The 14,990-nt window shown below is 41.6% G+C and overlaps 2 protein-coding genes across 2 annotated transcripts; both read right to left on the reverse strand.

Annotated features, from left to right (window-relative positions):
• Nucleotides 1-458: 458 nt before the first annotated feature.
• LOC128380701 (tripartite motif-containing protein 16-like) lies at nucleotides 459-2,135 on the reverse strand. Its single transcript, XM_053340570.1, has one exon. The coding sequence runs from the start codon at nucleotides 2,130-2,132 to the stop codon at nucleotides 459-461; it is 1,674 nt and encodes a 557-aa protein (XP_053196545.1). The 5' UTR covers nucleotides 2,133-2,135.
• A 3,012-nt stretch (nucleotides 2,136-5,147) lies between these two features.
• LOC128379895 (hypermethylated in cancer 2 protein-like) lies at nucleotides 5,148-7,699 on the reverse strand. The gene is given in 3 exon segments (XM_053339534.1): nucleotides 5,148-5,240; nucleotides 5,242-6,354; nucleotides 7,481-7,699. Coding segments are annotated over 3 exon segments (1,425 nt in total).
• Between the last annotated feature and the right edge of the window lie 7,291 nt (nucleotides 7,700-14,990).

The following is a 14,990-nucleotide window of genomic DNA, read 5'->3' on the forward strand; positions in this document are numbered from 1 at the left end:
ATTTACAGTAATCTGTTAAAAAAAATCATGTGCAATACCTATGAATGGCTGTATCAAAACACAAAAGTAAATCAAATCAAATTAATCAGCCATTTTAGAGAATCATTACATTAAAAAATATTCATTTGACAGTAGAAAAACAAGCATAGTATGTCAGAAAACATAAAAAATAGTTACACTAAAGGCAATCAAAGATATGTACAGTATTCAGCAGATATTTTATATAAATGTCTGAATTGTTTAACTGTCAAAATATTGTTTTTTATGTGAAATAACAAAGAAATAATGTAGAAATACTCATGACATCATCCAAAATTTAAAATCTGGGGTCAAAATGACAAGTTCTGGTTTCTACTGGTAGTGATCATGACCAAAAACATGTCATTTGGGCCCAGAGTTCAAAATACCAAACTATTCCTGAAGTAAAGAGCTACATTCAGATAGAGTTGTGTAAAACTCTACTTGAGTTTACATAACTCAGCTGTGACTCCATAATTATAAATATTAAATCCAGCATGGAGAGGCTGAGTGAATGTGGTCTGGACTCTGTGGAGGAGAGTCATGGTTTTAGAGACACTGTAGAAGGACAGAATACCTGCTCTGTGATCCAGGTACACTCCTAGTCTGGAGGAACGAGGACCTGAGACGGGAGTTTTAATGTTGTTGAACAAAAAATTATAACTGTAAGTGCGACAATCTAAAGCCCAAGATTTGTCATTATATCCAAATTTACATTCATTTGCCCATCCTGCTCTGTTGATGTTCTTGTATGCGACTGCTACATAAACTCCTGTCCCTCTCCACTTCACCTCCCAGTAACAACGTCCAGTCAGACTCTCTCTACTCAGGACCTGCCACCATCCAGTGAATCTGTATGGGTGACTAGAATAAGACTGTTGTTGTCTCATTAATTCTACTTTTCTGTTCCCCTTAGATAATAACAGATATTTGTATGCTGTGTTTGGATCCAGAGTGATTTCACATGAATATTTTAAGAAGTCAGCTCTGGTCTCGGGCTCTGGTTCTGACAGTAAAACATCCACTTCAGTCCCTGTCAGTGAGATGTCTGTCCATTTGTCCCTCAGGATGTCCTGTAGTTTATCTCTGAGCTCTGAAACAGCTGCTGTCACATCCTCAAAGTATCTGAGAGGACGGATATTGATGCTGGATGAGTCTGTAGGTTCACTGAGTTGTGACACTGAGGGGTAGTTGTGTAGAAACTGGATGTGATCCTCCGTGTGTGAGAGCTGCTTCAGTTCAGCGTCTTTCCTCTTCAGCTCAGTGATCTCCTGCTGCAGCTTCTTCTGAAGCTCTTTGACTCCACTCACTTCAGTTTCCTGCTGGGATCTGATCTGCTGCTTCACATCAGAGCTTCTTTTCTGGAGGAGACGGATCAGCTCAGTGAAGATCTTCTCACTGTCCTCCACTGCTTTATCAGCAGAGCGACTCATGGCCTTCACTTCCTGTTGAAGCAGCTTCACATCTTTCTCTCTGTCCTGGATTCTCTGCTGGATGTTTAGTCGACTCACCTCGAGCTCTCTCTGCCTCTCAGTCCTTTCTGCTGCAGCTGAGACTGTATGGTGGCCTTTATGTTCATCCACAGAGCAGAGAGAACAGATAATCTGTTGATCAGTGCGGCAGAATATCTCTATCACCTTATCATGACGAGAGCAGATGTTCTCCTGGAGCTTCTTTGAGGGCTCGACCAGCTTGTGTTTTTTAAATTGACCAACAGTGTAATGAGGCTGGAGGTGATTCTCACAGTAAGAGATCAGACACTGCAGACAGGACTTGGAGGCTTTCAGCTTCCTCCCAGTGCAGACATCACAGGCCACATCTTCAGGTCCAGCATAGCAGTGATCAGCAGGAGCAGCTTGGAGTCCAGTCTTCTTCAGCTGCTCCACTAAAGCTGCTAACATGGTGTTTTTCATCAGGACAGGCCTCGGTGTGAAGGTCCGTCTGCACTGAGGGCAGCTGTAGATCTTCCTCTGATCCTCTCCATCCCAGGAGTTTTTAATACAGCTCATGCAGTAGCTGTGTCCACAGGGAATAGTCACCGGATCCTTCAGTAGATCCAGACAGACGGAACAGCTGATTGTTTCTTGGTCCAGTTGATCTCCTTTCTGCGCCATTTCAGCTCTTAGTGACAACGACTGACTGAGCTTCACTTCCTGACAGGTAAAATAAGTTTGAACTTTGATCAGAACAACATGTGATTCTGTCATAAATGCGGCCTGATAGCTCTTTTACTGCTATTGATCAAACCTGTCTTTAAACTGTACCTTGTACAGTCCAGACGGATAACGTTAAATTACAGCCCTTAACTCTAACTCAAAATACATGTAATAAACTGTAAAAACACACACAAAGTTTTACAGTCTATATTAATGATATTACAGTAAATTATTGTTGATAAATGTGCATTAATCCTCTGGAAAACATACATGTCAAAATGCATGAAAAACCAATTTCCTTTCAGGGCATTAAAAAAAATAAAGCTAATTTATGAAACAACCCAGTCTAGCATTTCACAGCAATGGGGGCTGTTGCATGTTGGGTGATGGGAGGTATTGCTGATTATTACAAAAAATCTGAAGTGAGCAAAAATATACTTGATTTTATGAGGACAACATTTTACAACAGGAGGTAGTAAACAATCGCTCTCTGCTGCTTCTCTCAACCAAACAAAAGTTCCATCAAATGCTGAATATTTATGCAGGGAACACAAAGACCAAGACGGTTGTGGGAGTGAAACCCTGACACTTGCACAAAGGAAACCCCCTGCCACGCAACCACCAACCCCCCCAAAGCTGGCAGACCGAACCCTCCGTGTCTCCTGTTTCTCCTCGCTGGGCTTTAAAGAAGCAGAGAGCTGCATTCACAAAGAGTTGTAAGGTTTAAAGTTGCTCCCGACTGGCCGAGCGAAGGGCAGAAGAATAGTCTACGAAAGAGTTTTGCAGCAAAATCTACTTCCTAACTAACCTAAAAATCACTTTAGACTATTTGATCAAAGCTTAACTTGAAAGAACAACCAGAGAAATACAAATGAAGCTGCATGAAGCTATAATAGCTAATAATAATCAACATTAATTATGGTTAACATACCTTTTTTCTGTACATTTACTGACATTTATTGGAAGTACTCTGTCCTTTTCTTGCTAATTTAAACATTTATACATATTTATGTTTTCTAAAATCACTAACAGAACATTTAAATAATCAATCTCTCATTCGGCCCTTCAAACTCTGTGTAATCCATCTGTTAAACTGATATTTTCTTTATTTCTTTCCAGCTGTTTTCTGCCAAATGTTGCTAGTTTTAGTAAGTATTCACTCTCATGAAACAGGTTTGTCTTTCAGCCCTGTCTTTAAATCCATAATATTTGTTGTTTGACTGATTTATATGGATTTATTTTATGAGGGCCAAAGAATATCTTCACTCAAAGTCCACTTAATAGCTTTTCTCAGAGCCTCACTGTCTTCTTTAGCAGTTTCCATTCAGCTTTGCAGAGAGTTTGACTTCAGTTTTCTTTGTCAAACTGTTTCTAAAGTTCAAGAATGAAGTTTCACACTGATCATTTTAATATATTTAATGAAATTATGTAACACAGAAACCAAAATATCTCATAACATTAAATAAATAGTTATAAATATGACAATAAACAAGCATTTAAACTTTAAATACATTCAGAACAATTTGCTTTCCATTAATCATTCAAATATATTTAAATTAATTTCACATGTTTCTATCACCTCCTTGAAAACAGTCAGAAGGAGGAAGTGATTATCCTCAGAAAAGAAGTATGAACACCATTTTATACACAACAGTCATACAACTATAATCTAAATCAAACAATCATATTAGTAAGAATGAAATGTGTTTAAACATGATCTGAGGTAGTGGGCAACAGTGGAAGAAGTATTCAGATCCTTTACTTCAGTAGAAATACCAATACAGCGATGTAAAAATACTCTGTTACAAGTAAAAGTGCTGCATGAAAAAATCCTCCTTAAGTAATTTAACACAAGCAGCAAAATGTAAAGTAAAAGTAAAAGTAGTGGTTTGGTCCCTCTGACTGATATATTATTATATATGACATCATTAGATTATTAATAGTGAAGCATCAGTGTTAGAGCAGCATGTTACTGTTGTAGCTGCTGGAGGTTTAGTCCAGTGGTTCCCAACCTAGGGGTGGGGCCCCTCCAAAGGGTCAGCGGATAAATGTGAGGGCTGGTGAGATGATTAATGGGAGAGGAAAGAAGAAAAAACAAAGTTCTGATACACAAATGTGTTTTCAGTTTTTGGACTTTTTCTCTAATCTTTGATTTTTGCTGAAATATTGGATCATTTGAACATTTATTGAAATGAAAGCATGTGAGAAGTTTAGAGGGAAAAATCACTATTTGGTGGAGCTGTTAACAACTCATATACCACTTTTCCACCGAGCTGGAGCCAGTGCTGGTTCGGAACTAGTGCTAGAGCCAGTGCTTAATTGGTGCTAATCCGAGCACCTCTGATGAACCTGTTGCTTTTCCACCGGCAAGGAGCCACGCGATTACGTCACTGTGTAACGTAGCCAGCGCGCACCTTTGAAGCACTTCCATGATTCACCAGTGAGAGGCAGCAAAATGGCGCAAGGCATCTAGCCTGCCGGAAACGAAGAAGAAGACAGCTCTGGCCAAAAAATGAGAGAAATACTACTTTTAATCAACAAACCCTCTGTAAATGCCACGCTAGTCAGCTAATAAACGTTAGCCCCGCTAGCCGGCTAATAAACGTTAGCCCCGCCCCCAGTCCGCTGACGTAATCGGTTCTTGCTTTAGACCAGCAAAGAGTGCTAGCTCTGGCTCCGTTCTGAGGCTTGGGGCTGGATCTTTGGCAGTGGAAAAGCAAACAACCGGTGCTTAGTCAGGCTCTGGCTCTGAACCAGTACCGGCTCCAGCTCGGTGGAAAAGGGGTAACAGACATCTGAAATGTGAGCCGACTACACACTGCTTTTTGTTGTTTCATCTTTAACAATGTGTTGTACTTTAAAAGCTTGTTATATTATCCATTGTGTCAAATCTTCATGTGAAAAGTAACTAAAGCTGTCAAATGTAGTGGAGTAGAAAGTACAATATTTCCCTCTGAGATGTAGAAAGTAGCATCACATGAGAATACTACAGTAAAGAGCAGAGTCAGAACAGTACATGAGGACTGTCTTTAAATGACTGATGACGTGGCATTGCTGCATGAACTTCATGAACAGCTGTCACACACAGCTGGTACGGTTTCTCCCGCGTGTGAATCCGCATGTGCTCCATCTTGCGGTACTGCCGTGTGAAGCGCATGCCACACTCGTCACACGCGAAGGGCTTGAGAGCGAGGTGGCTGCGCCGGTGCCGGGTCATGGTTCCCCGCTGGGTGAACTGCTTCCCGCAGATGTCGCAGGAGACCGGCCTGCTCAGACGGTGGCTCCTCTCGTGCTGCCTGAGCAGAGCGGCATCCATGTAGCTCTGATGGCACACGGAGCACACGTGAGAGGCCGGCCTCATGTCTGGATCCTCAACATCCACCTTAATGAGACTTCCCACCTCTGCAGCCTCCACCAGCTCCTCAGCAGTGTGTGACTCTACGTGAGTGATCAGCTGCTCTGAGCTCGGGAAGCCTTCCCCACATGGGATGCACATGTACAAGCTGCCCTGCAGAGCAAACCCAGGCTGGGGTTGATGGTAGATGTGGCTCGCCTGCTTGTTTCCATTCAGCTCTTTGCCTTCACTGCTGCGCTCTACTTTTTTCTTTAAGGCCCAATGTTCCTCTCTAACCTCGGCACGGCCCTTCAGCTCTGTGGACACCCTCCACTCTGCTTGGACCGGCTTTCCACTTTCCACTTCCTGCCTTTTTGTTCCAACACTTCCTCCCAAACAGCTGTCTCTGTGGGATCGAGGCCTCCTTTGTGCTGCCATTTGATTCAGGGAATCAGTTGGGTGTGACTGCTCAGGGTTATCATTAGGTGAGGCAATGTTGCTGCTGGAGTTTGAGGAGGCTGATGGGTCGAGCCTCGTTTCAACCCTATCATTCATCTCAAAGGTCACCTTCCCCTCGAGCTCAACCTGCACTTGTTTATGACTCTTTCCGTCCTCCATGGGTCCTGATTTGTAGCTGTGGATGACTTGAAGTTGCCTGTTGGGGGTTAAGGAGGAGATGATGGAGGGTGGCGGGTTGCTCGGCCTGCAGGGTTTAAATTTCCTGCGGCAGAGACTTTCCATGTCTGACAGCTGCAGGTAGGAAGCAGCTCTGAGGAGGGCAGATACGTCTTTATCACTGACGTGGTGAGAGGAGGGAAGCTGGCCGGTGTAGATGAAGTCTAACACCTGACAGAAATGGAAAAGAAGTCTGATGAGCCACACTCATAAAGGCGTTTATGGCCATGCTTTATCAGCGGTTAATACATTAACTTCATTGATCATTTACATACTGTCCGGAGGTCAAATTGGACCTATTTTCACATTTAAGAGGAGTAAGAACTTTTTTCTTTGCAGCCTTTTAGCCTAAAATTGATGATGTCTTCTAATCTTCTAATAAAAAAGAAAAATTGACCCTGACCCTAACCCTTATTAAAAACATTTGTGTGCAGCTGATACACACATTTTTTAACTAACTAATAACTATCATAGGACCCTTAATTAATGACACTGGAAGGCCTCCATGATGAACTAAAGAGCTATTAGATATTTCCTATAAATGGAATAAATATAAAAAAGGTCAAGTTTATTTTTTTGTTTCTCAGAACCAAAGTGCAAGAGAAGACAGAATAAATAACTAATCATAGGTGAGAAACACATAAGAACAATTTAACCCTCCTGTCGTCCTCGAGTCAAGGAAGGAAGTTAGGAAGAAGAAGAAGAAGGAAGGAAAGGAGGCAGGAGGGAGGAAGAAGGAAGGAAAGGAGGGAGGAAGAAGGAAGGAAAGGAGGGAGGAAGAAGGAAGGAAAGGAGGGAGGAGGAAGGAAAGAAGAAGAAGGAAGGAGAGGAAGAAGGAAGGGGAGGAGGGAGGGAGGAAAGGAGGGAGGAGGAAGGAAAGGAAGGTGGGAGGGAGGGAGGAAAGAAGGAAGGAGGGAGGGTGGGAAGGAAGGTAAGGAGGGAGGAAAGAAGGAAAGAGGGAGGATGGGAAGGAAGGAGGGAGGGTGGGAGGGAGGAAAGAAGGACAGAAGAAAGGAAGGAGGGAAGGAAAGAAGGACAGAAGAAAGGAGGGAGGGAGGAAAGAAGGACAGAAGAAAGGAAGGAGGGAAGAAAAGAAGAAAAAAAGGAAGGGAGGAGGAGGAGGAAGGGAAGAAAGAAGGAACAGTCAAAACAGATGGGGTACATTTGACCCGGGAGGACGACACAAGGGTTAAAGACAATAAAGCAGCAGTAGTTATAAAAAAAAAGACTAATGCTATAATAAAATAAAATGCAATATTATGCATTTAAGAGTCCTTCACATCTTTAGGTTTCTCACCTGTTTGAACACCTGAGGATTCACTATCTGTGTGTCCAGCGTGATGACGTTGTCTCGTAGCAGCAGAGGGTTGAAGTAGCTGCTGCAGGCCGCCAGGATGTTCTTATGAGCCCTGAACAGAGCGTTCTCCACCACGATGATGACGTCACACAGGTATCCTCTGCACCTCTGCTGGTTCAGCTTCAACAGCAGCTGCCTGGTGTAATGTGGACGCTCCATCCCAAAGGGTTTTAGAGCCGTTACACACACACCTGGTAGACACAGGAATATACAGTTATTAATGATTTAATGCATCTCTTTTTCCTTCCTTCCTTCCTTCCTTCCTTCCTTTCTTCCTTCCTTTCTTCCTTCCTTCCTTCCTTCCTTCCTTCCTTTCCTCCCTCCATCCTTACTCCTTTCTTTCTTTCCATCCTTCCTTCCTTCCTTCTCTCCTAAATTCCTTCCTCTTTTCGTCCTTACTCCTTTCCTTCCTTCCTTCTTTCCTTCCTCCTTTCCTCCCTCCCTCCCTCCTTACTCCTTTACTTCCTTCCTTCTTTCCTTTCTTCCTTCCTCCCTCCTTAATCCTTTCCTTCCTTCCTTCCTCTTTTCCTCCTTACCGCTTTCCTTCCTACCTTCTTTCCTTCCATCCTCCTTTCCTCCCTCCCTCCCACCTTACTCCTTTCCTTCCTTCCTTCCTCCCTCCCTTCCCTCCTTACTCCTTTCTTTCTTTCCATCCTTCCTTCCTTTCTTCCTTCTCTCCTTACTTCCTTCTTCTTTTCCTCCTTACTCCTTTCCTTCCTTCCTTCCATCCTCCCATCCTCCTTTCCTCCCTCCCTTCCTCCTTACTCCTTTCCTTCCTTCCGTCCTCCCTCCCTTCCCTCTCTCCTTACTTCCTTCCTCTTTTCCTCCTTACTCCTTTCCTCCCTTCCTTCCTCCTTTCCTCCCTCCCTCCTTACTCCTTCCTTTCTTTCCATCCTTCCTCCCTTCCTTCTCTCCTTATTTCCTTCCTCTTTTCCTCCTTGCTCCTTTCCTTCCTTCCTTCCATCCTTCCATCCTCCTTTCCTCCCTCCCTCCCACCTTACTCCTTTCCTTCCTTCCTTCCTCCCTCCCTTCCCTCTCTCCTTACTTCCTTCCTCTTTTCCTCCTTACTCCTTTCCTCCCTTCCTTCCTCCTTTCCTCCCTCCCTCCTTACTCCTTTCTTTCTTTCCATCCTTCCTTCCTTCCTTCCTTCCTTCTCTCCTAAATCCCTCCCTTCCCTCTCTCCTTACTTCCCTCCCTCCTTGCTCCTTTCTTTCTTTCCATCCTTCCTTCCTTTCTTCCTTCTCTCCTAAATTCCTTCCTCTTTTCGTCCTTACTCCTTTCCTTCCTTCCTTCTTTCCTTCCTTCCTTCCTCCTTTCCTCCCTCCCTCCCTCCCTCCTTAATCCTTTCCTTCCTTCCTCCTTTCCTCCCTCCCTCCTTACTTCTTTCTTTCTATCCTTCCTTCCTTGCTTCCTTCCTTCTCTTCTAAATTCCTTCCTCTTTTCGTCAATACTCCTTTCCTTCCTACCTTCTTTCCTTCTTTCCTTCCTTCCTCCTTTCCTCCCTCCCTCCCTCCCTCCCTCCTTACTCCTTTCCTTCCTTCCTTCCTCCCTCCCTTCCCTCTCTCCTTACTTCCTTCCTCTTTTCCTACTTACTCCTTTCCTTCCTTCCTTCTTTCCTAAATTCCTTCCTCTTTTCGTCCTTACTCCTTTCCTTCCTTCCTACTTTCCTTCCTTCCTTCCTTCCTTTCCTCCCTCCCTCCCTCCTTACTCCTTTCTTTCTTTCCATCCTTCCTTCCTTCCTTCCTTCTTTCCTAAATTCCTTCCTCTTTTCGTCCTTACTCCTTTCCTTCCTACCTTCTTTCCTTCCTTCCTCCCTCCCTCCTTTCCTCCCTCCCTCCTTCCTTACTCCTTTACTTCCTTCCTTCCTTCTTTCCTTTCTTCCTTCCTCCCTCCTTAATCCTTTCCTTCCTTCCTTCCTTCCTCCTTTCCTCCCTCCCTCCTTACTTCTTTCTTTCTTTCTATCCTTCCTTCCTTCCTTCCTTCTCTTCTAAATTCCTTCCTCTTTTCGTCAATACTCCTTTCCTACCTTCTTTCCTTCCATCCTTCCTTCCTCCTTTCCTCCCTTCCTCCCACCTTACTCCTTTCCTTCTTTCCTTCCTTCCTTCCTCCTTTCCTCCCTCCCTCCCTCCCTCCCGCCTTACTCCTTTCCTTCCTTCCTTCCTTCCTTCTCTCCTTACTTCCTTCCTCTTTTCCTCCTTACTCCTTTCCTTCCTTCCTTCCTTCTGTCCTTCCTTGACCTGAGGACAACAGGAGGGTGAAGTAAATAATCTAATTTCTTCTTCTACTGGACAAGCTGTAAAAAGTTTAACCTGATAAAAGTGCAACTGTAGATTTAAAAAAAGAAAAAGAAAAAAAAGCTCCATAAATGTGTTCATGTTCAGTTTGGTCATTTCACTCTGCAGCACTTAAAGCTCACCTCATGGGGGCGCTAGAGAAATACTCTATATACAAAGTTGAGATATCTCAGTGGTGGACTGACCAACTGGAGCCACGCCGCTGGTGTTTTCTAAAAATACTTTTAACGGATCATCTTTGCTGCTATCAGCGAGACAAAGGTGGTAAAAATAGACAAGATCAAGCACCGCACCCGTCCGGCTCTATCTGCTGAGCTGCAGATACACAGACACAATGACAAAGACAATGACAATCATACATGAAACTCCCTCCCTCCCTCCTACCTTCCTTTCCTTCCTCCCTTCCTTCCTCCCTTCCTTCTCTATCTGCTGAGCTGCAGATACACAGACAAAGACAAAGACAATGATACAGCAGCATTGTGTTCTCATGAAACCAACCCGAACCTTAACAACAATACTGAGCGTGAATTTACAACCTCCTTCCTTCCTTCTTTCCTCCTTTCCTTCCTTCCTTCCCTCCCTCCCTCCTTTCCTTCCTTCCTTCCTTCCTCCTTCCCTCCCTCTTTCCTTCTTTGTGTTCACATGAAACTCAGAAACCAACCTGAACCTTAACAACAATACTGAGCATGAATTTACAACCTCCTTCCTTCCTTCTTTCCTCCTTTCCTTCCTTCCTTCCTTCCTTCCCTCCCTCTTTTCCTTCCTTCCTTCCTTCCTTCTTCCCTCCCTCTTTCCTTCTTTTTGTTCACATGAAACTCAGAAACCAACCTGAACCTTAACAACAATACTGAGCATGAATTTACAACCTCCTTCCTTCCTTCCTTCCTTCCTTCCTTCCTTCCTTCCTTCCTTCCTTCCTTCCCTCCCTCCTTTCCTTCCTTCCTCCTTCCCTCCCTCTTTCCTTCTTTGTGTTCACATGAAACTCAGAAACCAACCTGAACCTTAACAACAATACTGAGCATGAATTTACAACCTCCTTCCTTCCTTCTTCCTTCCTTCCTTCCCTCATTTCTTTCCTTCCTTCCTTCCTTCCCTCATTTCCTTCCTTCCTTCCATCCCCTATTTATTCATAGAAAAAACACATTTAGAATCACTATTTTATGTTCCAGCACAACATTTTATAGAATATGAAGAATTTAATATGTTTGAATGTTTGATTTTTGAGTTTTCTGATTTAAAAAAAAGTCAAATTTGGACATTTGTTATACACAAAAATGTGTATCAGCTGCACAAACAATAACCAAAACATGCATTTTATTGACATTTTTGTATATTTGAGGTCGCATTAGGGAAAAATCCATCAAAGGAAATGTGTATATTTATTTTTTCAGCTTTAAAATTTGACCCTGAACAGTATGCAAGGGTTAATAATCTGTTATTGTAACTCAGTTCTACACACAACAAGCTCGAGCTTTGGTTGAATGAACGTCACAAATGTGTTGTTTCTTGTATAAAATGATGCACATATGACACTAAGAGGTTACACAATCTATCACCAGTCAGTAACTAACAGTGACAGGATTTAGTTTGGGTTAGTAACCCAACAGGAAACCCTAAAACTGGCTGGAAACAACCTTTTGTCTTCTGGGTGAGGTTAATATAATATCATGTTGATGCCCAAACTGCAACAACAATCTCTACACCAATTCATAGAAAAAAAAAAAACCAAAACAATTTGCAATCACTATTTTATGATCCAGCACAACATTTTATAGAATATGAAGAATTTAATATGTTTGAATGTTTGATTGTGTTTTCTGATTAACCCTCCTGTTGTCCTCAGGTCAAGGAAGGGAAGGAAGGAAGTGAGGAAAGAAGGAAGGAAGGAAAGGAAGGAAGAGAGGAAAGAAGGAAGGAAGGAAGGAAAAGAGGAAAGAAGGAAGGAAGTGAGGAAAGAAGTATGGAAGGAGAAGGGAGCAAAGAAAGAGGGAAGGAGGGGGAGAACAAAGGAAAATTAAAGAAAGAGGAAAGAAGGAAGGAACAGTCAAAAGAGACGCGGTCAATTTGACCCGGGAGTCAAATTTGGACATTTTTATACACAAAAAATGTATTAAAAAATAGTTTTGGTTGAATGAACGTCACAAATGTGTTGTTTCTTGTATAAAATGATGCACATATGACACTAAGAGGTTACACAATCTATCACCAGTCAGTAACTAACAGTGACAGGCTTTAGTTTGGGTAAATAATTCAACAATTAAAATGGAAAAATAACCTAAAACTGGCTGGAAACAACCTTCTGTCTTCTGGGTGAGGTTAATATAATATCATGTTGAAGCCCAAACTGCAACAACAATCATAGAAAAAAGACATTTGCACTATTTTATGTTCCAGCACAACATTTTATAGAATATGAAGAATTTAATATGTTTGAATGTTTGATTTTTGAGTTTTCTGATTAACCCTCCTGTTGGAGGGAGGGAGGAAGGAAGTGAGGAAAGAAGGAAGGAAGGAAGGAGGGAGGAAGGAAGAGAGGAAAGAATGAAGGAAGGAGGGAGGGAGGAAGGAAGGGAGGAAGTTGGGAAGGAGGAGGGAGCAAAGAAAGAGGGAAGGAGGGGGAGAACAAAGGAAACATTAAAGAAAGAGGAAGGAAGGAAGTGAGGAAGGAAGGAAGGAGGGAGGGAGGAAGGAAGGAAGTGAGGAAAGAATGAAGGAAGGAGGGAGGGAGGAAGAAAAGGAGGAAGGAAGAAAGGAAGTTAGGAAAGAAGTATGGAAGGAGGAGGGAGCAAAGAAAGAGGGAAGGAGGGGGAGAACAAAGGAAAAATTAAAGAAAGAGGAAGGAAGGAAGGAAGGAAGGAAGGAAGGAAGGAAGGAAGGAACAGTCAAAACAGACGGGGTCAATTTGACCCGGGAGTCAAATTTGGACATTTTTATACACAAAAAAAGTATTTTTGGTTGAATGAACGTCACAAATGTGTTGTTTCTTGTACAAAATGATGCACATATGACTCTCAGAGGTTACACAATCTACCACCAGTCAGTAACTAACAGTGACAGGCTTTAGTTTGGGTAAATAACAGGAAACCGTAAAACTGGCTGGAAACAACCTTTTGGTTAATATAATATCTCGTTGAAGCTCAAACTGGGTAAAGGTTTGACTCCTTTGTTTTCTGCTCTGAGCACTGACTGTATTATCTCACCATGACCTATATGTGCTGGTAATGTTATGAGTTATGAGTATATCTGCTGATAAGAACAAGAGAAGTGTCTGTTCATCTTATCTCGGTGGACTCTTCTTAAAAAGCCCCCCATGTTTCAGTAATCTAAGAGGTGCAGATGTGACCTCATGGCTCGTAGCCAGTAAATCCCAGTTAGAGTCTGACTGAGAGACTGAAGCTGGTTCATCAATGAAGCCTCAACGTGTTTGTTACCGCTGATGGAAGAAGTATCAGAGAGGATACTTTAATTAACCCTCCTGTTGTCCTCGAGTCAAGGAAGGAAGGAAAGGAGGGAGAAGGAAGGGAGGGAGGAAGGGAGGGAGGGAGGGAAGGAGGGAAGAAGGGCCCTTTACTTTGATCCTGGTTTAAGACACTGGGAGATTGTCCTGTCTTTAAGTCATATAGATGATATATTACTATTATTATATATATTTCTCCCTCTTTGCCTTTTCTCTCTCTGTAACTGCATATATTGGTCAAAAGACAAAGTCCCACCAAGAAGCTCAGAAACATATGAGCATATGTGCAGAGCAGGAGTCACCATAGATGGAAGTCACTTGCAGGTTGGCTGTTCTCGTGAAGTATCTCGATAATTCAGAGAAAATAATTACACCGAAAAACAGGAAAAATTACTCCAAAAAACAAGGGAAAAAATAGTCAGAAAAACAGGAGAGAAATAATTACCTCGAAAAACAGACCAAAAAATTAATTACTCAAAAAAAAACAGATTTTTTTTTAAAATTCAAGTGAATGCAATACGCTTCCTTATAATAGAAAGCTTAATATTCTTTTTTTTTTAAATAAGGAATATAATATATTAAAGTGTTCAACACCTAACAAGACTGATCAGACTATTTAAACTACTAATAAAAAGATAATGCTGACAAATGCAGCAAAAAAAGTATTTTCATCATGTTTGGTGATTACTGAGCAACTTAAAATGTATTTAATCTGACATAATTCATCTTAATTAGTTTTAAATATAACATTTTTAAGCCATTAACTGAAAAGGATGTGTTGATAATAAAGAAATAAAATAAAATAACTTCATATGAACCTACCAGGTCTGAACAGCTGACGATGTCGAGGTCTGCAAACAGTCAAACACCAGCGGAGTAAGAGTCACAGAGCTGCATCATAAACTATTTAATTATTATTTAATTATTATTATTTAAATATGATGAGAAATGAGAAGATGCACTCTGACTAACGTCCTGTAGAAATGAGCTGAAGTGAGAAACAAAGAGAGAAGAGAAGAAAAGAGGAGGATCAGTGAGCTACAGATGGTGGCTGATAAATCCTCTTCTTCTTCTTCTTCTTCTTCTTCTTCTACTTTTTCTTCTTCTTCTTCTTCTTCTTCTACTTCTTCTTCTTCTTCTTCTTCTACTTCTTCTTCTTCTTCTTCTTCTTCTACTTCTACTTCTTCTTCTTCTTCTTCTTCTACTTCTTCTTCTTCTTCTTCTTCTACTTCTACTTCTTCTTCTTCTACTTCTTCTTCTTCTTCTTCTACTTCTTCTTCTTCTTCTTCTTCTTCTTCAGCCACTAAACAGTACCAGTGTTTTATGTATAATGTGGTAATAACAAAAATATGATCCAGTCCAATCTTAGTTTATCTGTTAAGCACTTTAAAAGACATAACAGCTCACATGAGGCATTAAATCACATTTATAATACAAATAAAATACATTAAAAGACATAAAACATGAGTAAAAATACAATATCATGTGCAAAATATAATCCAATCCTATCCTAGTTTATCTGTTAAACACTTTAAAACAACCACAGAAGAAGAAATAAAAGATATAACAGCTCACATGAGGCATACAATTACATTTAAAAGACATAAAATATAAACAATATAAACAATTCAAATCAAATAAAGTCAATGTCTTACTAGGTGGAGAAGAGATGGAGGTTTTAAGAAGAGAATAATTTACC

This window comes from Scomber japonicus, chromosome 19 (genome assembly GCF_027409825.1).
Source record: "Scomber japonicus isolate fScoJap1 chromosome 19, fScoJap1.pri, whole genome shotgun sequence".
Classification (NCBI taxonomy): Eukaryota; Metazoa; Chordata; class Actinopteri; order Scombriformes; family Scombridae; genus Scomber; species Scomber japonicus.